We start from the raw sequence: 27,884 nt of genomic DNA on the forward strand, positions 1-27,884 counted from the left end.
AGTCCTGATTGTAGCCTCAGGGCCCTCCTAGACCACAGTTAAACAGCAGCCCTCATCCTCCTCGACTGTCAGGCGCCTTCGACACCGTCTTCCACCACATCTTGAGCAACAAACTCCACCAAATCAGAACGCAAGGAGACACTCTCAAATGGATCGCCTCATACCTCACTGAAAGAACCAAGAGAATCAGTCTCCCACCATTCGCCTTGGAACCCAAGGAGATCATCTGCGGCGCCCTACAAGGATTGTCCCTCAACCCCACCCTTTTCAGCACATACATGACCCCGCCTGGCCAACACCACCAGATCTCATGGACTCAACATCATCTCCTATGCAAATGACACCCAACTCATCCGCTCGCTGTCAGAAGACCCCTCCATCACCAGAACCAACTTCCACACATGTATGGTGAATGCTGCAGACTGGATGAAGGGTAACTGTCTCAAGCTCAACATGGACAAGATGGAAGTCCTCATCTTTGGGAACAGCAACTCACCATGAAGTGACATTTGGTGGCCTGCTGGATTCCGCCCTCCCGGCAGCCCCAATAGACCATGCCTGCAACCTTGGCATCATCTTGGACAGCAAGTTATCTATGCAGAAACAGGTAAATAGTCTTGTCCACTTGCTTCCACACTCCACACATGCACCGTAAGATCTTCAGGTGGCCCCCCATCGGCACCAGAAGGACTGTCACTCAAGTATCACCAGCAGGCTGGACTACAGTAACACTCTTTAGGTAGGAAACACTGCCTGCCTCCTGAAGAGATTATAGACGATACAAAACTCAGTGGCAAGACTCATCCTTGAACTCCCCAGACAGACTCAAATCACCCCACACCTTAAGAAGCTCGACTGGATCCCGATCCAGAGAGATGCAAGTTCAAGATGATGACCCACGCATACAAAGCACTGCACAATGAAGGACCAGAATACATCAACAACCTAATGACCAGACACCTGTGATCTGTATCCCTTTTCCCGCAGACACCCCCGGATCCGCTGATTCAACAGTGGAGGTTGCTCCTTCTCTCACCTGGCAGCCAAACCCTTGAACAACCTTCCCCTGCACCTCAGAAATGCTGCATCGCTTCAGGAATTCAGAAAAGGACTCAAGACTTGGCTGTTTGAATGAACAGAGCACCACAAAGAAGCTAGGAATGCCAGTATCTTCAGACCCTCATTGGTGATTTGCTGCACTTTATAAATCCTGATTGATTGATTAATGCAAGGCTACTGTATGTGGAGTAATGCTTCACCTGTTCTCAGTGTGCAAGAAACATGCACAGCTGCTATCTGTAAGTTACCTGTTCCTGAGAGAGTTACCCTTTCATTTCTGCTGCCACCTTCCCTATGCCTAGGGGAACATTCACTTCTGCTGCACTGGTGTTGCGAGTTAGTGAAGCTTGGTAAAGCCTTTTTCCTATACAAGAGAAACAATGATCAGCTTTGTGAATGCTTGTTTTTATATTTGCATTTGACCATTTACCCTGAACAATGGCACTCCTATTAAAACTAAACTCCTCACTATGCTTAGCTTGAGGGTTGTGGAACCACTGCAACAATATGTATGATTAGAATTGTTTTTAAAGTATTTAGAAACACTGTAGCCAATGTTCTCCACCAGCCCTGCTCTACTGCTCCCAACATGTCGCTTTAAAGATCTTAAGTTATTGCATTGTGTGTAGACACTTATGTCCACTGCACACAATTACTGAATGGTGAACCTGCGATTCCAAGAGATTTGCCTACTGAATATCAAAACAAATGTTCAAACATGCATTTGCAAGGTCAAGACGTATTGCATTGCTTGGCAATTCCTATTTTTTGTCATGGCTTTTGCAAAATGTTATTGTTCAGGAAGCTGCAAGGTGTTTGTCAATTTAGAAAAAAAAGCACCGACTAAAGCAAGAATATTTTTGGTCTAAAAAAATACACATTTCCATAGTACTCCCTGGCACTGAGAGGAACTAGTTTGTGTGTGCGGATGTGCTCAATGTGAAAGGGCCACAAACTAAAAGTATCTAAGAAAGTATACAAAAAAAATTAACTGAACAAAACAGTGAAGGGTTGAATGAATATCAGCCAGTGGTAATTACTCATCCCAGTCCATAGTTATTTTTGCACACCATATGGGAACAATCCAACCAGAATTGGAAGAGAAGAGGAAGAGAAGTGAAGTTACCCATGCTGCAAATTGAACACAATAGAAGCTGATTTTCTTCCAGGGCAAAGTTTATTAAAGAAGCATCATTGAAATTGAGTCCGGAATAAACGTGTCCTGAAGAATTGTCCGGTTATGAATTCACATGTATGATAATTAAGGTTTTGGTTTGTGTAATGAATGCATAGTGAAAAGAGAATATGCTAATAATTAACAGATTCAAATGGGTGCAATCTGTTATGCTGTGAAATACCAAAAGTCAGATAAACGAAGAACACTTCAAAAGGAATTTACAACAGCACTGGCAAGAGACAAGAACTGATGAAGCATGGAATGTGGCCTGTGTTCACATCTGGTAGTAAGGTCCTGCTTTCCCGTCAGGCTCTAAACACAATACTAATACACAATACTAAAGTAATTATAAAGTAAAAACAACAAAAACAGAGGCACTGAAGGGAACTACTTTGTGTGCGGATAATGTACTCATTGTGAAATGGAAAAATGCTGTCAAAGTGAAGTTAAGTAGTGGCTGAAGTAGGCTCACATATTGCTTCCACCCACTACATCTTGCAGCATGGGCAATGGGTCAATGACAAACCAGACCAGGGGATACTTCAAGAAAGTATATTATACATATAGTTTTAGTAAAAGGAAAAGGTCTTGGCTAACTCCAGACCTAAAAATGTGCGGCTGGCTCCACCATCCCCCACCAGGCAGCACTATTCCCACTAGTAACCCTACAGTAGGAACGGTGCGCCAAGGCCAGAATACTGCTGCACTACAAAACAAATACCACAACAACATAGCCCTCCCCTGGGCCCCTACAGCTTTAAGGTGCCTCATTCTAAAGAGCAGGACTCACACCCACAACACAGATGATGGCACTGAGATTTGTTGATGGGTGTCCAGGCAGTGCATAGTAGGTGGTGGCAGGATTCAACATGAATTTTCTATTTTTGGGCGAAACACTTATGCTCTGTTTGTGCTCAAATACAGCAACATAAGTGTCTCGTGTAATTTCTTAACGGTCTGTGGATGACTGTTTGAATTAAGACTCTGCTGCCGTATAAATATACAACAATGCTAAGAGGCAAAAAGTGGAATGTTAGTCATATGTGGAAAGGTACAAAGCAAACATACCACTTGATAGCACAAACATGTCTGCACTTCTGTAACGCTTATGTGTGTAGGCTGATACTATGAACTAACAAGTTAATGGGAGAAGAACTACAAATAACCCACATTTTGTTAGCTAACCCACCTGGTTACCACGTTTACCATGATTTACCTTTCTCAGTTCTAGGAGGTAGGGATCAGAATGTCATTGTTGAATAATAAAGTATTGATTAGTTAAATAATTAAACACAGGCACTTCTTATACACTTGTGGGCATCTCCTAGCTGTTCTTGACTATTCTGTTCTTAGCTTGTCTTTATTCTCGTTGTGTCCGTGTTAAAACTTGTACTGCATAAGTGCTGCATTTTTGTTAGAGGCATTACTCCTGTAATACTCTGCACCTTCCAAACTGTTGCATACTAGTTCTTTTGAAGTAGCAATAGCATGCATATTTTTATTTTTCAGCCATATACAATATCTGCCTTTATTGTACTAGAGGAGGGATAAAGATTCAAGGCTGTACTTGTTACTAAGATTTTGTCTTCCAAGATGGCGGCTACCATCTTCCATGTCGCTCTTTTGACCAGCCTTGTGGTAGGATGGGTATTGACGAAGTGACCTTCAAGCCCTCATAAACCTCTGCTAGGCCGACACCCAACCTGCCAGCGATGAAGGGAGCTAAACTACTTCCTGAGCCACACACCCACACTGAGTTCAATGAGAGAGTCACAGTACCACTGGTAAAGAGTTTAAGTGACAATTGTGGGCTACTAGCATTGTGGGCAAAATAGCAATGGTCACACTTCTGGTTTTCCCATTGTCCTGAACTCCTTGGCCTCACCTTGTGGGAACAAAAATACCCATAAGCATGTATACCACAAGGAGCTCTGATGATGCCAGTATCTGGTTTCTGTATACTGAGCAAAAAGGATGGTAAAGGGTTAAGCTCAATGCAAGGACACTAGACCCACGACACCTGACTGGCAACATAAGACCCAACCCAAACCCACACTCTAACAAGACTGCAAGGGGCAACGGATCGATTTAGCTTCCAAAAATAATGCAGCTGTGAAAAGGAGACGGCTGAAGTGTGCTACAGCACCACCAGGTAAGCTGGGTTGAGCATATAGTTTTTCCACATAATACTTTCATAATTTAAATTCAGACACATACAAGTCATTTAAGGATTAAGATTCATGCCTGCAACCCATTGGGCATCAATGGTTCTAGAGAGTCATGCTTGAGCCGGTCACTTATAGTCAGTGACCTTTGCAGAATATACCACAGGCTTATCCACAGAGAAACACTGTTTCACCCCCACACTCACAGTTTCAACTCCACCTAACTTAACCCTTTATCTGTGGAGACATCGGGGTTCCGCTGCTAGAGTTTCCTTTTAGTTTTCACGAACACTACTAGGCTGGGGTCTAGTGAACCCAGAGCCACTGGTGATGAGAGAGAAAAGGGAGATATCAGTGAACCTACCAGATTCCTGTCACTGCCGTGTGCGGCACTGCAATCACTGTCATGGATGAGGGCGTCCTTCTACAGGAACTTGAGATGTTAACCCATCCCACGACAGAAATTACAGCCCTTCTGATGTTTTGTGTCAAGATGGTTTTGTAAAACTGTCTATGTACAACTCCCAACTAACAAATAGAGGTGGAAAAACTCCCAACTATAAAAAAAAACTTAAAAAAAAAAACTTGGTGCAAAAAAGCCAGAATTCGACTTCAGGCCAGGTTTACCATATCGTGTTAAGTAGAAAAAGTGTCAGCTTTAGAGCACACTAGATTGGGCAAGGGTCAAAGGTAAAAGAGGGGTAGAACTGGCAGAATGATGGGTGTACAGATTCCATGGTTCTCACAAATCTCAGGCTGTGTATTAGTTCCATGGCACGCACACTGCTCACAAGTGTCACAGTTTGGAACTGGTACGGATACTGGTAGAAATGGGAAGCGTTTGAGCACCATGAAGTCTGCCAGCCTTTGTCTCAAGACATGTAAGCCAACAGATGTGGAAGGGATTTGAAACTAAACATGACAATGCAGTAAAAAGTTTCTTATTGAATGTTAACAAGAAAAAAGTACCAGACTCAACATTTGGAAACAAGCTGTAGAGGTACTTTACGAAGCAAAACGGATTATTAATTACATATCTAAATATATTTTGTTTGCCTTATGCTGTGTACCCAATCTTACTTATGCATTTCAGCTGCTTTTCTTAACAAGGCCAGGCAAGCCATAGAAACACATAGGTTCCAGTTAACGTGTTTATAATGATGTAGCAAACAGGCATCCTGCCTCGATTCAGGGTTGGCCTGATATTCGGTCCCTGTGGTGCAGATGCCTTATGTAGGGCATCCCTCCGCCATGCTCAGCTTACGTAGTGTAAGCATCCGCGGTGTGGTGAGAGCTGGAAGTGGGAGCCAACTAGTGTTACACCACAAATTAGACTCTTGATACCCTGCCTTCCTCTGCCTTGTGTTTGCTTATTGAACGATTCAATGTTACTGAACATTCAAATGCATAATAATAAGACCTTTTAAATGATTTAAGGACTAGACAACAACATAATGAACGTGTAATGTGTACATTTACAAGAAGGCATCTTGGCACCATTGATACATGGAACTGACATAACCAACTATGGGTCAATCTACACAACTAAAAAAAAGCCAAGGCTTGAGGGTCCATCTTCTACGAAAGGTTTGAAGCTGAACCCTACAAGGAAGGGCTTTCCCCATCAATGGCGAAATCACACAAGTCAAAGGGGGTCCAGATTATTGTTCTCTGCAAAATAAATATTATTTTAGGAGGTGAAGCTGTTGTCGCCAGTCGCACCATGCCAATACTGGTTTGCTTCTTTGGATCTTCAGAAGCGGTCTTCAAGTGCTCGGGCACATGTTCAAAGAGATCTATCACTGGGGGTGAGTGTTTGAAAAGTTTCAGCACTCCGTCCATCATCCTTGTGTGCTGTAGACTGCCTTGTGTTGCATTTCAGTTCACCAGCCTTGAAGTGAATATTAAGCACCTGAATGCAGCAATTTACTTTTCGGTTACTCTCAATTTTATATTTAAAATATATAATATTCAAAATGTTTTACTGCTTGCTCATCCTACTTCCCCTTTGTTTTGAAGTAGTCACCTGTAATAGAAAATATATATTTTTAAATTAGAATTTTGCTTTTACTGTTGGCGGCTATAAAACATGAGCCCCATTTCCCCCACCTTGCTTAATTGAATACAACAACCAAGGAAAATCTGTCACAGCTGTTGGGAAGGGTGGTTAACACAGTAAAGTAAACCTTGAGAGAAACAAGAGGTAACGGCTTCAAGTAGTTTTAACAAATGACCATCGAGGAATCAAAGAACAAACGTATGTTGTAAAGTGCCACCTTCCACATGCATGTTTATTTACTGGCACTCATGAAGGGCAAACATAGCTGGGGAGCCATAGGCAGCTGCAAATGTTAGATAAAAGCAAATATAATGAGAAGGGGGAAGGGCTTTCTTCATGCTCTGGCTGTGGGCGTGGCTTAAGATGAAGTCACACGAAGGGTCAATTTAATAAACGCTATTTTCTGAAGTGCGTGAGCGAAGCAGAGAATCACATCTATGAATGGATGCAATCCATATCCAAGATGTGCTGCAAAAAAAAAAAAGCATGATTTCTGGCCTTGTCCTTTCTGCAATGGACACAGATCCACTACAGTGCGTGGATGTGCCCTCTACCACTCTGTGACCACTGATGATACCACAGGGTTGAGCCCTTGTCCTGCCTTTAGCCAATCAGTGGCTTCTGTCTGCTGTGGAAGGGCAAAGGGAAGAACAAAGTGAGAGGGGTAACAAAGGGGAAAGCAGACGATACCACTGGTGGCCCACACACCATCTATGCTTTCTATAACTTTTAGTGTCCAGTATGGGAAACATGAGGCTTCATGTGCTGCAGTGATCATCCAAGATGTAGAGTCTCTTCAGCCTGCTTGGGTGCCCTGTTGGAGTACACTGTGGTGTAGATGAAGCACAGGTCTGGAATGTGAGGTGAATCTGTTGACGGGTTATCTGGTGAGGAGATGAGCTTTTCAGTGGAGTTAAAGGGATCGCAGGAATGTCAATTTTTTTTTTTTACTATAGTGATGAAGGGCCTAAAAGTCTGCAAGTTCCAAAATCATTCTGGAGAAGTGAAACAGAGGCTCGATTTGAAGCAGTGAGTGCCAGGAGACTAGGGTAAAACATCCTGAAAGTCCTAGATAAAGACTGATCTTGGCCTCCCAATGAGTGATTTCTCCCAAATGTGTGGTACTGAAGTAGAATGACTTACAAGCCCATTCAAATAAACAGTTACATGAGCAGCCAGCTTCTATGCTCCAATAATCTAAAACAAAGGCAGAATATTTTATTCAATGTGTGCTTGTCCAGCTCTACATCGCAAAACAAAATGGAGCGGTAAGGACGCATCTCCGACACTTCAAGCCCACATTATACCTGCTGAAAGCAACAAGCTTCAGTGAGGCTGGCTCGCCTGCCCGGGGTACCTACAGCCCTGTCCACCACCTGCCTCGTATATGGCATCTCAAACCATCTCCTATCACAGCAAACATTAAGAAAGAAAATCAAGGGACTGTGAAAATCATCTTGAATCCACACCCTCCGTCTTCCTTCATGCTCTCTCAAGTTCCTGTTCCTGCTGTTGGTTCAAAATGAGCTTTAACAGAGTTCCCACCAGCTCTCGTGAACACTATACAGCTGAAGGTTAGGGTGGCCAGCTCCCTTCCAGCCATTACAGCACAGTCCTAGGCTTTTGGGTGATAGTCTAATGCATACTATCACCCATACGGTCTTGTTTTACTTCCATTCAGCTAAAATTAGACTAATGAACCTGAAATCAGTGATAAGTAGGGGAAACGTTCAGGGCTGGAGATGGTGTCTGCAACGACCTAGAGTAAGGTGGTCACCCACCTGATGGTGTTTGCTTCCCTAACGCCTAGTCAATCAATATTGTGCTAAATATGGAATAGCCTTAAAACGTAGAAAGTCATGCCGAGTGGCTATCAAATTCATGATAGAGACGTCAAACCAGTGCTTAGTTCTGCCGCAAGCTTATATGAATTGTAACCAACTCATGCTGGGGCTGGTCTAATTATCATCAAAGAAAATGATACAACTGAAAAGACAATATTTTACTGTCCCTCTCGGGTGGGCTTGAGATGTTAGTTAAAGACTATGTATATTAAATACCATACAACGTTTTCAGCATAAGTACTTTTATAGTCCTCTAGGGAATAAAATCTTTCGCTACGGTGTCCTACATACGAGGAGTTAACAAAAATCATTTACAAAGAGGATTGGACTTCCCTGAAAGAGATGAAAAATAAAGAACCATGAATGTTTGTCCTAGTTTTCTGTGTTATGTTGCAATTTTGTACACAGCTTCCTGGGCCCAAGAACAGGCAAACTGAGTTCTGTAGGACTCGTTTCCGATTCATAAAGGCACCATACAGGACAGTCCTCCGTCACCCCTGTTTGCTCTGGTTATTAAGCCACTGGCCGAATGGATACAGGTGGATGTGCAGATACAAGGTTTCACTGGTCCAACGGTCAGGAGGATGGAGTATCGAAATCACAAAACGATATACTCCGTTTTGTGCAGCACTTAAACACTTTGATTCTGCGTATTACTGAGATTCTAAAGGTCTATTACAATGCTTCTGGTCTAAAGGTATAGTTGGGAAAAGGCCACTTATGTGCCTCTTTCGTGGAATCACCCTTGATGTGTTTCAGATGTGGGTATGAAGGAAACATGATCATTTCCAATATTAGGGATATGAATCACGCTAGTATAGCAGAGGAGCTGGAACATCAACATATTCCCCCTATGTTGCACTGGGTTCTGCCCCAGCCGTACACCCTGATTTTTTGCTTTTTTGATCAGCTGGTTTTTGGACTTTCTACTGTGGGCGAGACTCATTACTGGTGTCTCACCCGTGGTAAACAAACTGCACGTGTTTACCGACAGTGCCTGCATCTTAAGATAAGGCCGCTGCGACGCAGCAAGGGTAAGGAGCACTTGGCTGGGTACATGTGAACACATGTGCGGACTGTGCGTGGGAGACTACTGTCGGGTGCAACCCCGTAACAGCACACAGGTTGCTTGGGACTCTGAAGGTATAGGTATTCACCTGGGAAAGGCCTCATGAGGGAAGTGTACACTGTAAGTGTGATTTACTGTTTTAACTATAGGGACACTTCATTATACACTTAGTGAAGGAACTGCATTAGCGTATGTTTCCCTTCTCCTTGGCCTAGAGAGACCATTGACGTCGAACTAAATTATAACCTGTGCAGGAAAATCAAATTTGACGCTTCCAAAATGATAACTGTACATCTTATGGGGCATTCAGAGTTTTTATATTCCCCTGGCTCAGCTCAGGATCAGAGCCCAGGCCTGTTGTCACCCTGCTGTGTCCAGTAATTACATTTTCTCCAGCAGCAGGAGCAAAGGCCGCCCCTACACAAAAGTAGTATTAGCACTACTTCTCCTTGCTCCTGCGGAGGAAAAGGGGTGGGACGGAATGCTCTGTATCAATCACCCAGCTGTCACAGTGCACCAGGGATGGGTCTGCCCAAGCCCCCTGAACAAAGGAGAGTGCCCAGGCAATTGGAGCCAAACCACCGGGGGCATCTTTTAAATTCTAGTGTGCAGGTCCCTGGCAGTGATGTCAGCAAAGGGTGGAGCCAAGATCCCAGGAGCTGACATGACCAGTGACTCCTTGATGACGTCATTTTGGATTGTCCCAACATGCTGCGCAGGAGTATTGGGACAGGGGTGGAGGTGATGTGGCACCCCAGGATAGGTTTGGGGTGCGTGTCTCCTGGAACATTCCTCTTCCCTTTATAAACTCTTAAACAAGGGGAAGGCTGTCTATTGCCTGCAGATTTTCCACCCACCACGCTGCTCGATCCTGGGACTGCCATATAGAACCGGAAAGAGAAACCCTCTGAGCCCCCACCCAGGACTCTGTCCAGTTGACCACAGGTCCAGTGGGTCTCCCCAAGGGCCAGTGAAGCTGGCCCCCTTACTCCCCCTGAGAACCAGTTGATGGAAACCCTGGACTTTTCTGCACCCACCAATAAAGCCACAAAGGAGAACTAGCGCAGAAATCCAGGAGGACCACCTTTTTGAGGACTGTACCACTTTGGAGTGGAGAAGGATTGCTGCCCCTGGAGGACAGAGCTCAGCACCAGGAGTAAAATGAGCCCAGTATCGCCCAAAGCGGTCCAACGGGGCCCGCGTTATGGCATTATAAAGTCTGGTGCCCTTTGACCTAATTTTCCTCCAGAGCGCGTGGGGCTCTGCAGCCGTTTCATCAATTTTCCCCCTGGGTGGACCAGGGCCTGGGGGACGGAGCAAGGAAGCTGAATCACCCAATTTGGGGAGAGGGTGTGTGTGTGTGTGTGGGGCCCCCTCCCCGTTTTCCAAGTTCACCCAGGGACCCCATCCCCTGGGCAGATCTATGTTGTAGGAGTCAGGACCCCATCCCCAACCCCTGAGTGCTTTCAATTAGGGGAAAGCAGGATTGTGCTTCCCCGAGATCCCAGGGGTGGGGGAAAGCACTGTTGCGCTCCCCCAACCGGAGGTGGAACGGGCCCAGGACCCCACCCTGGGCCTTGTGGCATTTATTGAGGACGGGGGAGTGCCCATGCACCCCCCCCCCCCACACATAGCCTGTACTCCCCACTCCCTGTGTGTGTCTGGGGGGAGCGGGAGGTGGCCACCACCAAACACGTCTGCCCGCAGTTAGCAGGAAGACACAACAAAAGGATTACCAGCTTCCGCGGCCACACACCAGAGTGCGGACATGTAGAGAGCTGGCAAGAGTAGATGGGGGTGGGTTCCCTGCACTGCGCTCCAGCATCAGCCAGTTCTGGGGTGCCCAGGTGGGACTGGGCGCTCCCTCGTAAAAGCAACACAGCGCAAGTCTGCATTAAAAGGAAAAGAAAACAAGGGAAACTTCAGCGCGGCTCCCCCCAGCACAGCGGGAGAGCTGCTACTATAATATTCACTGCTTCTCAAAGGACCGGTCCCGTAATGCATTCACATTTTTGCCCACAACTCAGCCTGTGGTGGGGCTAGAACGTTGGGACCACCGTCAAAACGTTAAGCACAACATGCTTTTTCTGTCCAGGTCACCACCCTAGGATGGGGGGCAGGGCCCAAAATCATAACCTCTCCCACTATTCAATGTCTTTCCAAGCTCTCTCAAGGCTGGGGGTTTTGCTCTACAACCTGGAGTACTTTGTTCTTTAAGGGCCTTGTGTGTTATATGGTGACGTCACGATGCTTCTTCAAAATGCTATTTTTATTGTTGTGCCCTTAGGAGCTGTTCTGGCCATTACAGTCTAAGTGTATGAAAGAATGCACAAACACAAAGTTTATTTCTGATAAATATTTCTTCAGATTTACATGATGATTGCATATGCTTTATTGATCCATCATTATTGCAGTTATGACAATGATTCATGTCAAAGTAATATCCTTATTACACTACGACTGTTTGAACACTCTTGATATGTTTGGGGGGACCCCTCTAGGGGGTCACCAGTGGTTGCGTTATGTCAGCTATGCTATGTTCCATCTGTAAATGACTGTGTAGTATTAAGTACTGTGTGTTTAATAAATGCACTTCTAATTTTCTAAAGAAAAAGTACTGACTGGACAATTATTTGAGTATTGTTACTGCCTGCCAGTGATTGGGGATTCCTAGCCCACACCACCTCCCTTGAGTAGGCCTTAGACTGCTCCGCCTCGCTACATGGAGAGAGTCAAACACTACAATGGGGTGTTTGGCTCCCACTAAGGAACTATTATTTGTGCTGGCCACACAACTAATAGCCTAATTTCCAGCACCCTGCTTAACAGACTAAAACAAAAAATAAAAAATGTGGACCTCCTCATTGCGGTTATCGATCATAGGGTAGGGGTGGATTTCCCCTTCTTACTTGTTGTACATTTTGCAGAATGACCCTTTTGCACTGCCACCCTCTTTCTTTGGGATTATCGGATCTCTGCTGACAGCCTTTTTGTGGGATAACAAAAATCCCAAGGCTATCCTGTGCACAGTGCAGGCTGGGTATGTATGATGCGTGCTTGTGCTGTGCCAATGTCAAATTATTTCTTTGGGCTACACAGCTCATCCCGATTATTGACTAGTTACATGGGGACAGACATGGCTGCGTTTAGGTTGGAAATTGACTTTCTGGCGCAACATGAAATGTTGACTTTACTGTTTAGTAACTCTTTACCACCGGCCTTGCCATTGGTTACTAAAATCCTATAATTTCGTGGCATGTAGCATTAAAATACATTAAGTGGCGCTGCGTTTTAACAGAAACCACTTATGGTTGGTCCATACCACTCGACTGCTCGGGTTCCGTTCCCAGGACCTGATTGGTATCTTTCACTTCGGGGCTATCAGATCCCATGTACCCACAGGAAACCCTATTTAGAGTTGGCTGACGAATTCCAACTGCATAAATCTTAGTTTCTCCAGTATACACAGGTGCAACATGCCCTGGAACATTACCGTAGTAATTTGAACAATTACCCAGAATACAACCCATTGGGAGCTAAGCTAACACTTGAGGAGCTTGGGTACAAGGGAGTTTCATGGCTATACTGTTCTCAATTAGTAAACTGCCCTGACCGGGTGCTGACTTTAAAACGAAAGTGGAAGGAGGATGTAGGGACACTAGATGACAAAAAATGTGTTGAGGAAAAAATGGCAGTCAGAACTGTGGCAATTTCATCTTGACTTTGCCTGATATAGATAAAATACCTCTACAGATTTTATTACAATCCGGAGCATACACAGAAGAAGGGCAGTAGTCCATTCCCAATCTCTATTAGATGTGCTACCTACTATAAAGTCAGATTTGGAATGTCTGATTATCTTCCAATACTGGAGGGTGATCACACAAGTTTTGGGTGACACTGTGGAAAGGGAGATCCCCATGGATCCTAAATTGGTGCTTTAGGAGATTATAGAGGAATATGGAGGCCACGCAGTGACAGAAGTTTTGTACTTCTGGGGCAAGTCAGTTAAAAGAAAACCTGCGAGATGCTGGTGACTGCCATCTGCTCTCCCTACCACCCACCCCCATAAATTGGTAATAAAAAAAAATCGACTTCTGTGATACAACAGAGGAGTCAATTTATAGAGCTCATGGGAGCCAAAAAAGTACATCAATAGGCAATGTATAAAATATTTATGCTGTGCTTCAAACAATAATAAAGTGAAAACACAACACAAAAAAAAATCCCACACCAATTTAGGGCAAGGGAGTAAAATTGTATACATTATTTGAAGCTATAATGACAAAAATCCAAGCAGTTGAACCAGAGATAGGACATTGTTATAACGTCAGTGGCTGTAGCATCAAAAAGCACAAAGCGGCAACTGTGGATATCTGGTCACACTAGACCTGGGCAAAGTCACAAGTTCAGGCCACCCGCGATGGAGAGTGGGCCGGCCACAGGGACCTAGTTAGGCACGCTGAACAAGAGCATCTTAAATTCTGGTTATGTAGTGTTGCAAGGTCAGCATCGAGGATGTGTTGTGCAACCGAGGTGATGCATTGGTTTGAACAGCTGGAAGGCTGTGGTGTGAGGTCCTGTGCCATCATTGAGGATCTCATTGAAGAGGGCTTGTGATGCAAAGTCTGGTATTGCGGATGAGGAGCACAGCAGAGGCGATACGTCTGTTCCAAGGAGCTTCGAAGGTGTGGTGCGAGGTCCTGCATTAAGGATCCTGTCAACAAGGGCTTGCGATGCGAAGTCTGCATTAAGGATGAGTCACACAGCTGAAGTGATGCGCCGGTTCCGAGGAGCTGTGAGTTCCTGGTGCCGGGAAAGTCCACGCAGCAGAGACAATGCGTCAGTTCTGTTCGGGGTTGGTCCATGAAGCAGAGGAGAGGCGTCAGTTCTGCTGGATCCAAAGATGGGCTGGAAGAGCACCTTCAAGCCCACTTCAAAGGCTCCAGGACTGAGGCACCACTTGGCAGGGTGGGACTCACAGATGAGAGTCCAGGTGGTGTATTCAAGGTTGCTGGAGCCTTCTGTCCCTGAGGCTTTAATCAGGAGGCCAGCGAACTAGCCCTTGGAGTCACTCTGGTGGTCGTGGGTTCAATAGAGGCAGGTCCAGTCCACTTCACCTAGGCAGGAGGGCAGCAGGCCAGCCGTAGAGGCAGACCTTTCAGCAGCAGAGCAATCCTTCTTCCTGGCCGATACCACAGGTCCAGAAGTGACTTAAGAGTTGGGGGTTTAAGGTCTAACTTTTTTATCTGGTGCTAGCTTTGAAGAGGAGAAAGTATCCTCCCTCCTGAGGTGTCAGATTGTCTGAGGTCACAATACCCTAGAGCCAATCTCTTTGTGAGAGTGCTCAGGCAGAGCTTTTGTAGTGTGCAAGTGTGATAGGTGACAGCTCCTCCCCCTCGTTAACTCAGAGTTGCTCATCTTGCCAACATTTATCTTCCCTTTGTGTCACTGTCTGGAAGAAATACACAAAGACCAACTGCCAGCTATACTTAGTTACATGACCCAGGAACAGCCTGCAGGCACCAAATGGTTAGGACAAGAAAAGGCCAACTTTCTGAAAGAGGCATTTCCAATATTGTGATAAAAAAATCTGACTTTACCATTAAAGAGGGCTTTTAATTGCAATTCTTAAGACACCAAGCTCGACTTGTCTACCTGCTTTCAATTGGAGGTAATATTTATAGCAGTGGTGAAAAATGACTTTAGGAGTTCTTCACTACCAGGACATGTAAAACTTAAAGGTACATGTCCTACTTTTTAAATATACTGCACCCTGCCCTCTGGACTGTTCAGGGCCTACCCTAGGGGTGACATTAAAAAGGAAGGTTTGGCTGGCAAAAGGCTTTGTTTTGCCTGGTTGAAATGGCAGTTTAAAAACACAGGCTGCAATGGCAGGCCTGAGACAGGTTGAACGGGCTACTTAAGTGGGTGGCATGATCTGTGCTGCAGGCCCACTAGTAGCATTTAATTGATAGGCCCTCGGCACAGTTAATACCACTTTACTAGGGACTTACAAGCAAATTAAATAGGCCAATAGTTTATATGCCAATTCTATCATGCGTCAAGGAGAGAGAACAAGCACTCTAGCACAGGTCAGCAGTGGCAAAATGCGCAAAGTCCCAAACGCCAAAAGAAAAAAAAAAAGTGTTCAGAAAACAGGAGGGGGAAGGCAAAAAGTCTGGGGATGACCCTGCAGACAGGCCCAAGTCCAATAGTATTCATAAACAAAATAGAAAGCAATCGCAAGCATTTTACTACTTTAAGACTAGTAAAAAGTAGCACATTCAACATAATCTACATTGGTTGCTACTGTTTTTTTACTATCTTACCCAATTTCTCTACAGCTTCAACGCAAACACTTGGAAACATTCCTTCACGATACGTCGCAACCAGGATATAAGCATTAGTTTTCACTACAATCAGTCCTTGGTCCACCTTGGAAGTGAAAAGAAGATCAAAAGAATAATCAATGCTAGGTTAAAATAAATAAATAAATGTTTTTAACTTACTACTGTGTTTTGCCGGTGCAGGCAGTGGATAATGCAGAGAATAATACAGAGTATAATGTTTGACAATAATAACCCCCGCCTTCTTGAGCTTCAATTAATCACCATACTAAAACCCAACTATTCAGAAGAAACAAAGGTCTGCAAATTATCTTCCACTCTCATGTCATTGAAACCTGACTTGATTAGGCTCTCTGTTTTTCTCCCAGTCCTAATATATTCATCACAATAAACATGTTTTCTTCCGGTCTCTCTGCTGACAACCATATTTCTCCAATTCTTTCTCTCACTCTATGCTACCATCTATCCAACCACTTCTTGGTTGTGATAATCATGTTACAGTGCATATTAGGTAAGGCCCATCACAGAGCAGGAAAAGCAGAAGTGCCTAGACCCAACAAGAATATGGCAAACCACACATGCTACAAATGTGTGCCATATTAGCAGCAATTGGAAGAAAATAAAGTTTTGCTTCCAACTTCAATACTATTTTCCTAAAACGTACTATTTAGAGGTAGGCTGTTAAATAGGTGTTTAATTCCGAGCAGTTACAGCTCAAAGCTACTTTTACACCTTTACACAAAGATAATTACATGGCCCACCAGTACAATAGGTACCAAAACGTTGGCAACTAACCGTGTTGTTTTTTGATGGCGGTTTAATTTAGCTGTTCTTGGTGCAGAATTGTATATTGTCTCAAGAACGTTTGTATGTCACATATTTTTTGAGTGGAATTGGGGTCCTTGCCATTTCACCTTAAATTGGTGCCTGTCCTAGATCAGAAACCAGTTTAGAGCCTTCATCTCTGGCTTCATTTAATTTCAATAGTCAGGCTGGTGAGTGCTTTTGCAGTTGTGGTTCAGATGACTAGAATTTATTCAGAAGTGCAGTATTTGTGTTTTCTACTAGGGTATATCAGTAGTCCAAATTGGGGGTAATCGGCATCAGTATCACTTTGGATAATTAGGTGTCCATGTTTTTGACAACACATTTCCAGATTTAAGTTGCCAGAAAAAATGGGATCTGTTTTTCAAATGACACATAGTTTTCCCAAATGTTTCTGACTTTCAGAGCAGTAGATCTGGCTGGATAGAACCTGAAACAGGAAAAGCACTGATGATTGAATATGCAAGAAATCCACGGATAGGAATTTGAATCACATACTTGAATTGTTCAGGCAAAGATCTTTTTAGGATCTATGCGAAAATTAATATTGCTAAAAATCAAGAAAACCAATACCATGAATTGTTTTAGGACCATGGATCAAAGATCAAGAACACTTTGACCTTTATATTTTCCTTACAATTCCTCTTTTTAATTTGAAACCACTGCCTTCCTCCCAGCCTCCCTTTATTGCCCATTTCTTTCTGGTTTTGGGATCATATGTTTTGAGGAAAATAACTCCCTTCCTCTGGAATGTCCCCTCATGATATATGAGCATGTACCCCTGCCCTGAGTGACCAAATTTCATATGAATCTGGTATTCGGCTTTTTACCAGCCAGTTTATTACACTATGCTGGGATATAGGCCTACCCATAGCAGGGCCTGCCCTTTTGCCTGGGTCTGATAGTTACTTTTGCAAGGCTGATGACAGCCAGGTGCAGAGACTTCACACTTCCTTGTGCCCAAGTTTTGGATGCTCATTTGTGGAGCCACCATCATTACTATCTGCTGTTAGAGCCATCACCTTTCAAAAATGCTCTGTCTACACTTCAGCCACTGAGTAACATTTGAAAGTGAACCATCTCAAACCAGCTCCAGATCCATATTAATTGTCTGGAAAATAAGTATAAAAGAGGGACCTAAACCACCCTAATTTGTTCCAGCATCAAGTTCTTCTTGTCCAAAGAAGGAAGTGATCCTCAAAATACTCAAAGAACTGATGTGAGAACAGGGCCGGTGTCTACATGACAGCCAGTCTCCCAGATGCGAGAGGACTTCATCTGAAGTCTGCAATTTGCTGGAGAAGCTGTGGGTCTGCCTACACAGCCTAAACATCTGCATGCCTACTCAGAGAGAGAAGGAGAGTGCCTGGCCCTGCAGGAAGAGAACTGATCTAGAAGGAAAAACCCAACTGTGCCCCCCAGAGTGTGAGAGACTCAAAAAAGCAAACTATCAGTGGGAACTTTGATGGGATCAACCTGTGCCTCAAGAAGTCGTCAGGTCCCCCCTAGCGCAGTTCTAGGGGTGGACTGTGTGAAGAAGATTAACAGCATAGCTCTGTTCCAACCATCACTTCTACCGTCAGAGATCTGGTGTTGCCGCAGCCACTGTTCAGCACATCCATGAGGAATCACCACCTGCCCTGGGCACTCATTTCAGTGGTTACACTTGTCATTTAAGCCCAGTCCAGAGGCTACACCGTCCATGGATGTCCAGCACAGAGCCTATATCTTTCAAAGGCCAGCCCTACCTGCCAAGGTGACACGAGAGAGAGAAGAGAGAGAGAGAGAGAGAGAAGAGAAAGAAGAGAAAGAAGAGAAAGAAGAGAAAGAAGAGAAAGAAGAGAAAGAAGAGAAAGAAGAGAAAGAAGAGAAAGAAGAGAAAGAAGAGAAAGAAGAGAAAGAAGAGAAAGAAGAGAAAGAAGAGAAAGAAGAGAGAGAAGAGAGAGAAGAGAGAGAAGAGAGAGAAGAGAGAGAAGAGAGAGAAGAGAGAGAAGAGAGAGAAGAGAGAGAAGAGAGAGAAGAGAGAGAAGAGAGAGAAGAGAGAGAAGAGAGAGAAGAGAGAGAAGAGAGAGAAGAGAGAGAAAGAGAGAGAGAAGAGAGAGAAAAGAGAGAGAAGAGAGAGAAGAGAGAGAAGAGAGAGAAGAGAGAGAAGAGAGAGAGAAGAGAGAGAGAGAGAGAAGAGAGAGAGAGAGAGAGAGAGAGAGTTGGGACCACCGCTGCAGATGAAGGGAGGTCAACAGAGACACCAACCAGGGTACACCGATGTGGACATTAGGCACTGCCCTCCAAGAAACGTCCTTAGTCAAATAGGTAACAGTGAGCCATGGCCTTAAGAGACTTATAGACTGTAAAGATGAGCAAAACCGAAATGCTATAAAGATTTATCCTTATCCGTAAGATTCTTTTAGGCTAAAGACTTATTTGAACTGAGCCTAATTTTGCCTAAACCAGACTTGCAGGAGGGAACCATCCAAGATAGTTGGAGACACTGTAGTGTGGGACATGCGGCACCAGAGCAGGTGCAGCATTTCAGTATAAGCCTGGGGTGAGATTGTCCACCCTTGAATCGGATATCCAATTGTCTAGTATTTCGTACTGCTGTGAAGACAAGCTGGACAGTGATATATTGGGTTCCTTGATTGATTGTTCAGTTCTTATTCTTAGCTCACCCCCAAACTACCTCTCTGAGAAAACTTTCACTGCTCATCCTCGTTAACCTGAGAGTCCCGTAAGGAAAGAGTATAAGTGGCCTAGTTTGCGAAGTACACCAGGCCCAAGGACACCCGTGGCACACGACCTTAACCATCATAGTTGGGGCTCACTACCCCTGTCTGCCATGTGGTCCCCTGAATGAGGTCCCAAAACACATTCATTGCCATATCCTTTCTGACCACCACCCAACCCCATATGGCCTATCTTGCTCTACCCCTCCCCAATGTACATGATCATTTTAAGTAAGTGAGTTTTTAAGTGTTAATTATATTTTCTATTATTCTGTATTTATCATTTATTTATTGTATCATAGTACCTTTCTGCATAAATTATATTATGCACTTTTAGAAGGATTCATTTATGTATTAACTTTTATTGTGCTATCTGTTTCTCTGATATCTCTTATTTTATAATACAAATTCAAGTTAAATGCTTAGACTCCATTAGGATTCATCCAGCCCTTCAACTGGTTCTTATGTTGGAAGAAAATTAGTGATATAGGCAATCTTCTGAAGTGACCTGCATCGCTTATGTAAAAGAATAAATGTCTGAGCAATAATTTGTATAGGTTTTTATGCTACGTATTTTTGTAACATGTTTTCAAAGCCATTAATCAATGGTATATAAAGTGGCATATAATATGGAGAGTTTAGAATGCCCTACAATTTAAACTATAGGCGTGGGGGATCAAATGAGTCAGTAAAGCTCCTGAGATAAAGTAAGTCCGATTCAATAATGGTCCCGAAGTAACATGGCCAACGCAGAGGGTGAGCCAAGAAGGCACTGAAATGGACAGACTCCAGTTGGTTGTGGCTTCTGGCTGGGGAAGGAACAGTCATATGCAAGGAAAAAATGATCAAGAGTAGAAAAGAAATGGCACCTCGACAGTGTGAATGCAGGAGAAAAGCAAACAGGCCTACATTACAGCACATAAGAGATGTCTGTACACTTAAAATGGCAACGGACAGACCTGGAAGACACATGTCAGCAAGCAACTTACTACTGGGTCACCATGTGCTACAAGGAAGGCTGGAGGACCCTTGCCATTAACAGAAACTATAGATAACTAAGCATACATGTACATGTGGGAATGTTTGGGTGTATAACTCTCTGATACAGGAGTCAGATTAGTTCATCTGAGCATTTCATGGATATTAGTAGTTTGTTTCTGTTGTTCATTTGTTCAACATTTGTGTGGTGTGGTGTAGGCACTCGTTCTATTTGTGTGATCCCCTTTTTTTTTCCAGCCTAGATAGGGGTTTTAACTTTTGAACACTGTTGGGCCTGCCAAATAAACAATAACTGTATGTGCCTTTCCACATCCACAAAATGTAGAAACCATGTTACTACTTAATTGGTAAATCTGAACATGTTGTAGGTCAGATGTAAAGTGGGTACAAATGGTGCAAACTGCCTCAATGTGACGCTCCAAATGTCAGTGGTGGAGATCTCTGCAGGCTCACAAGAGCCAACCCTGCACCATGAGCTGAGGACTAGAAACACAGCCCTCCAGGATTGGCCATGATGTTTGAGGTAAACACTGAACTGTTTTATAACTAAACTTCTAGATTTAACACTGTAAATCAGCTGTAAACGGGCGATGAATAGGATAATTCCCGTAAACGTTTACTAATCCTAGTAAAGGTGGTTCAGCACTTTGCGCCTACATGAACGTCTTTGCTGCATAAGTTTGCCACATATTTCTACTAAGGGAATTCCAGTAGGCTCGCTGTACTGGCAGTGCCTATGCTTCACCGTGTTGCGGCTGCATGTACCTCATAATATCTGTGCCTTCCCTGCATTGGCACTGGCTTTCGTGGATGGATTACCTAGGTCTGCAGCTTGACAGCAGCCACTGTGCCTTATTTCCCTTGTCTGTCACTTAATGCACAGGGAAAGCTAGCAACTGCACAATGCTTACATTTAATATGTAAGCGGAGCACAAACTTACCTTCAAAATGGAAACATTAGTTTGAATGCTATATTAAAAAATATACTGCAATCAAGCTTCACACTTTTGTTTATGTAGTTAAAGAGAACAGAAAGAGTACAAGGGAATATGAACATTATCACTGCCGATAGCTAGGAATAGAAAAGGCAGACCTAAAAAAGAAAGTCCTTCATAATCGCTTAATTGAGGAAAAGCAGGAACAGGTGGGCTTTTAGCCTTGCACGGTTTGTAAAGTCTATTTCTTTGTAGCTCTTGTTAGGATACATAAAGGTAGGTTGTTCTTGTGGCATCAATCAATCAATCAATCAGGATTTGTAAAGCGTTGCAAATCACCTGTGAGGGTCTCAAGGCGTTGGAGTTGCTTCTTGCTAGGAAGTGATCTGTTAATTAAAACAGCCAAGTCTTTATCCTTTCCTGAACTGCTGGAGCAATGGGGTGGCATAAAACTAACAAGCATTTGCAATCCAATAGGTCTCGCATTTGTGAGAGTTAGAGCCACTGGCATTGTAAATTATAATGTCTTTTACCTATGTGTTTTGGTTTGGAGTGTAGTGTAGTGGATGTATGCCAGGTGCCACAGCAACCCTCCCAGGCCTGTCGCTCCAGGAGAGAGGACACAACAAGGCCACCATCTTGGGAGTGTTTTTGCCTCATTCCTACAGACTAGCTGTGATATTGTACACAAGAGTCCAGAGGGTGACGGGGAAGTGCTCTGCTCCTGTGACAGTGATTGTGGAGGGTATTGTAGGTGGGGCCTCTTCAAACAGAAAGCAGTGCTATTAGAGCGCCATTTTAGACAGTGTTTCCAGAAGTGTCATCTGCAAGGCTGCAGTAGTTGTGAGGGGACTGACAAAGCCATGGCACCAGTAAATTCAGAGAGGAGGAAGTGATGGTGTTTGCTCCATTTTTGTGCCCTATGATACACTACTCCTCTCACTGTGGCACCCTTGTATTAGCTTCTTTGCACTACAGGGTTAGGAAAATGGCTGCCTCTACTAACTGAACTCTATTTGAAGAGGTCCAATTTACATCCAAAGGCCAGATGTTTTTTGCTTTCAAGCTTGAGGCTGTGAAGTGCTTGGGTCTGGGGTCACGACTGCTTTTCCACCATTTTGGAGACAACATCTTTTGACATCTTCTTGCCTAGAACTAACCTATGTGCTTGGTTGGTGACCCTCCGGAGGTTATCAAGAGCATGTGCTATTGCCTAATGTTAAGCTCTACTCAAGTAAGTTGGTTAATGCACCCACTGCAGAGGTCTTGACAAACGAGAATGTCACAGATTACAATCCTGACCTAGCTTTTTCACTTCTTCATCTCTGCAAGGTTGATGCAAATGAATTATAATGATTTTGTTAAGAATGGCACCTGCTCTGCAGCACTATTAAATGACAGAACCTGTATTACCAAGCACTATGAAAAAAAAAACGAAACAAAAAACCAAAAAACTAGTTATTCCCAGAATGCCCCAACATGCACCAGACAAAGAACCCCAGGGGAAAGAATGTGGCGTAAGAACTAGAGCTGCCAACCTTGGGAATGGTTTGAGTCTCAGTGCCGGCTCAACATAGTGTGATTCTGGGACAGTCACTTAATCTCCTCTTAGTACCAAAAATGTGCCTATATAAAGTGCTGTAATACCTTTGTATCAAGTTTGCTCTATATAAAACTGCACAAAAAAAACTAAAGTGCTCAAATACCTGTGTGTCGAGGTTGAGCTACATAAAACTGCAAAAAAAGACCCCGCAGACATCATTAAGAAACAGCTGCATGCCCGAAAACAAGGAAGAGGAAGAAACAACATATGCCATGCAGCACAAAGCGGCAAGGCAGAAGAGAAAAATAGTGCGCCACACTAAGGTATCTCGCTGATCGTGCAATAATCCATGTAACTGGGTCAGTCTCCAAGGCGGTAACAAACCAGCCTCAAGGCGAGGCAAACGAAAGCATTTACCAATGACATCAAGGGATTTTTGAAAGGTAGGCCCAAGAACCAATGAAAGTGATTGGCGTGGGTGAAGTCCAAAGAATAGGTTACAACATGTCGAAAAAAGAGCAGCGCTTGCACGCTGATATGCTCGACCTAATAAAAGAAAATAAAAATAATTTGCACTGATCACAACCTTCCCTAAACAAAAGCTGTTTTGTCCTTCACTTTCCATCTGTTTTGATAGTTCTATCTTAAGGAAAGCCAATTACACTTAGCTTCCTTGAAGTGGCTCCTTCACGCCTTGCAGGCCTGAAGGAGCCACCTTTTCTAAGAGGGATGACAGTAGATGTCTAGAAGAAGTGGAAGCAGGCTTTGCTACTACTGGAGTCTGAGATGGTTAGCCCTTGGAGGAGCAAGGAGAGACAGAGGGAATTATAGGCCAAGCTCAGTTTCACTTTTTCGTAAAAGCGGAAACACATTGTCAGCTTACTTTCACAAAAAACTGGCTAGCTTCATGCACATTTAGGTCACTTTGCAGAAAAAGACATGAGGGTAATGTGTGGAAATTCTAAGTTGACTATCTTAGAAAGATTGTCCAACCACAGTTTGTGTTTACCGTATGAAAACTGCTGAATCGACTCTCCTGGTTAGACAGCTACTTGAGACAAGGAAGAAAGACAATGACCTGCTTGAAAGAATTCTTAAGTATCTGGGGTGTGTGGGCTTCTCCTTCATCTTAAATCCCTAACACTGAAAGAACTCTCTGAGGAGCAGGAAAGGTGGCCTCTATATATCATTCATATGAAGAAAATCAATAGATGGATACCTTAGTGAGGCTAACAAAATAATTTAATTCTGAACTTTCATGAGGACCATCACTTCTTCAGGTAATATTTATTCATAGATACAAATCTGGCTTGCCTAGTCCTTATTGCTAAGGGGCAGATGTACATAGTTTGTGATTTGTGATTTCCTAATAGTGAATTTTTGCGATTCCCTATTAGGAAATCGCAAACTGCTATGTACAACAGTGTGTTTTACACGGTTTTCAGTTCCCAATGGGTTGCAAATGGACCTACCTCATCAATATTCATGAGGTAGGTCGCAATTTGCAACCCACTAGGAATGGCCAAAAATCACACGGATGGTGGCCTGCTGTAGTGTTTTTGACTGCTTTTTAAATAAAGCATTTGTTTCTATAATACAGCCTGTTTTCAAAAACAAAAAAGAAAAGATTTCTCTTCATTTTTAAGAGTAGACAGACTGCCAGGTCAGAAGAAATGCCTGCACCCACATTCACAAAGGGGAAGGGGTCCCTTGGGGATCCCTTCCCATTTGCGAATGGGTTATCACCAACTTGAAGGTAAACTGCGAATGTTTTGCCACTGCATTTGGGTTTCAAATTATTCAGGCATACCACTGAGAGTCACTATTAGGAAGGGGCGCTCTTAACATGCCCCTTGCTAATACCAAATCACTAACCCGTTTTGCAATTCTGTATTAGGTTACCAAATCGCAAAATAGGGCTCAGTACATATGAAAATGCTTTTTTCCAGTCGCAACCGGGCCAGAACTGGGCTGTTTGCTAGCTGGCAAAAGCTTGGTACATCTGACCCTAAAGTCTCTCTATTAATTTCTGTGTTATACCCAAGGACATGAACTCACAACCCTTTGTTCCAGTCACAGCGCCAAGATCTTATCTGTTTACATTTGTCATTCTTTTGTGATAGATCCGCCAGATAGGAGAGAATCTGAATGCAATGTACATGATCATACATGACATTCAAGTACTGTGTAGAAACAGGTGCAACTTACGTTTTTGGCATAGACAGAATATTGATCTGCCCGAACGCATTTATATCCTACATCCTGGAAGTACAGGCCTTCTTTTCTGGTCAATGAAGGGTTCTTGAAAGCATCAATTAAGATATGGATTAGCTGTGGTGACACCTGCAGGTACATAGAAGACAAGTATATATATAAAAAAATTAAGAGAAATCAGACAAATGCTGCATCACTAAATACATGCCTAAAATTGTGCATTGATAATTGTTGCACTTATTATGTAATCATTTTCTATACCGTGAAGACAACGATTATGTGTTGCATATCCCTGACCATCTGGACAAGTATTTGACTGATGTGCAAAGTCAGGGGGGCACTTCACTGGCACCTTGTTTGTTTGGGGGAGACAAAGGTCTGCCTAGCTTCTGCCGAAATAAGGGGGCAGAGGTCTTAAAGGATAAAGGACGTGGTCTTGGGCATTTTAGTCATCAGAGGCGCCAAAAGCTTGCTCTGCTGTATAGGTTCTTATGGTAAACATGGTCCCTCACTGCTTAGCATAGCCTGGGCTCTGTGAGACAGAGATGTCCAAGACAGAGAAGATGGACTCTTTTAAAAGCCTCAATTGTTGACTGTACATAGGACCAGTTATCACATTTTCTCATCGAGGACAAGGTGAGGTAAGAAGTGGGGTGTGCAACTGATATGAATTAGGGTTGCACAAAGTTTTTATTACAGGAGTGAAGTTTTGTATAGTTGCAGAATATTTGCCATTCGCAGTTTCTCGGTTTTTCTTCAGTTAAACTTGAGCAGAGTTTTTATCTTGCAAGTGTTTGTGGTGCTGAAAATGGAGGCATGTTTTTTTCTCTAGAATGCTGTGAAACAGTTTGTTACACTGTGTAATCACGGACATTCTGTTCGCAGGTACATATCCTGCTCAGCTCATCTTCTCGAAACTCGTTACTTCTCGGGGAATGATACAAATCACTCAGTCATGAAAATCGGAGAGTGGACGATATTAAATCTCAAAGAAAGTTACACGTTCAACGCTCGAAAACGCAACTCGCATGAAACTTCACAACTTGTACTTATTTTTCATAGTTTTTGCGAGAAATGTGTTAATGTTGAAAGAAAAAAAGCTTTACAACTTCACACTCCTAGTGTCAATGCGATACTCTTTTTAAATGGAGATGGATTGAGGTTTTTGATAGTTATTAATATCTACAAAAGTCTTTATTTAGGTCTTCAGACTGTCTCAGAAGACAAACGTGTATATTACAGAAATGAAATCTGTAACCTGTATATATCAATGTAGTTGGAGACGTATCGAAATGAACTCTGAACGTTAAATAAATATGAAGTATTTTGTATCTACTTTGGAGTTATGGGTACCTCATTTTCACTAACCCTTCGGAAAGTTTTTTAAACAGGAGCATCCTTTGTGGAAGGCATTCCTTGGACAACTTTCTTGGCTTTCAAACAAAGTCATAACTATTTAGTGGAAATGCACCGGAACGAGGTTTCTAAATATTTAACCTCAAAGAACATTTTTTGAGTTTTCAGTGAAGTCAATAGGCATCTGCAGTTTTTAACTGCAATCGTCACCACCTCACGCAGAATGGTCAGTCTGAGGAGGTTCTCCTCACCACAGGAAATCAATGTATATGACCTTCAGGCGCCACTCTGCCTGGGAAGATCCCCGGCTCCACCATGCACTGTGTCTCTTTAAAGTTTGGAACCTGTTAGCCTAATCCAACAGCTGAGACATGTCCATCTCTCAAGAGGCCCGAGGCGAGTGCTTCCAGGTCACCTCCCAGAAGCTCACACCTCTTCACAGAGCACTATCTTTGACCTTCCCTTAAAAATGGTATCTTCCAGGGGCCATGTTCCCTGTTCAGTGCTCCAATGCTCTCCAACAAGGTTTGCGGTCTACAAACAGCAACAAATCTATATACAATGAGTAAAGAATGTTGTGCGCCCATTACTTCGGTTGACCATCACTTACACAGTGGATATTTAATGGATGTCAACATGGCTCCAGTTGACAAATTCCTAGGGCGGTAGTCAGAATGATAAATCTGTCCAGCCTCTGCAATGGCAGGTAAGGATGATAGACATGGCCTTGTGGAATAGCTATCTGATTAATCTCAGTAAAGGTCAAAGTAATGGCTGCTAATGTGATTGTATCCATCCTAAAAATCTACAGGGAAATCCTTCTGGAGCTTCTCGAAATCCCAGAAAGTCATCCTCACAAAAAGGTTGCTTGCTCCCAGCCATTAAGAGTCTGGACACACGTTCTCATCCTGAGGTTGGATTCGGAGCCTATGGGAGATTAACTATGAGGTGCATTTATTTCAGAGGCACTCATCTTTACTGCTATGATTAGTAAGTCAGGCCTTTGGGTTCAGTGCACTGTGCGCCCTAAGCCTAAACAAAACATTATATTTAAACTCGAAATGAGGGGCCAAAGCCACATAAAATGTTAAGCAGTTGTTAATGTGAAGTGCCTGGATAGCGATGTGGAGAGAGGAGAAACACAAGTACACATGACATCACTCTTCGAGTACAAGGTAAATTCAGAGACAAATTAAATAATTAATTTAGAGACTTTTTTAAGCATCCGGGTGGTATTTGTTGTCAAGACTTTAGACCTCATTCTAAGTGCTTTGGCTGCCCAGATTTCAGAGCCTGAACCAGAATCAGGATTGAAGAACGTGTGCAAATTTCACACTCAGTGTTTTCCCCCATTTAAAACATTTCACCTGGTATTTGTTATTTTATGTGATTGGAAACCCATATCTAATCATCCTATTCATTAGTGGGTAGCCTGAAAGGCTTGGATGGATAGTTCTAGCATATACATTCAACATGGATTTTCATGTCTATGTCTTTGCCCAAACAGTAACATGCTTTTCACTGTTCCTGGTTTCAAATAAGTCAGATGGTGGGGGGCGGGGGCGG

The 27,884-nt window shown here is 43.5% G+C and overlaps 1 protein-coding gene across 1 annotated transcript in view; it reads right to left on the reverse strand.

Annotated features, from left to right (window-relative positions):
* Window positions 1–2,217: 2,217 nt before the first annotated feature.
* PFN4 (profilin family member 4) overlaps window positions 2,218–27,884 on the reverse strand; it is a 48,809-nt gene continuing 23,142 nt past the window's right edge. The window contains exons 3-5 of the mRNA XM_069236031.1: window positions 24,957–25,091; window positions 15,706–15,811; window positions 2,218–6,427 (exon numbers count right to left, since the gene is read on the reverse strand). Coding sequence (XP_069092132.1) covers window positions 6,399–6,427; window positions 15,706–15,811; window positions 24,957–25,091 — 270 coding nt within the window. The 3' untranslated portion in view covers window positions 2,218–6,398. The remainder of the gene's footprint in view (window positions 6,428–15,705; window positions 15,812–24,956; window positions 25,092–27,884) is intronic.

This window comes from Pleurodeles waltl, chromosome 5 (genome assembly GCF_031143425.1).
Source record: "Pleurodeles waltl isolate 20211129_DDA chromosome 5, aPleWal1.hap1.20221129, whole genome shotgun sequence".
NCBI lineage: Eukaryota > Metazoa > Chordata > Amphibia > Caudata > Salamandridae > Pleurodeles > Pleurodeles waltl.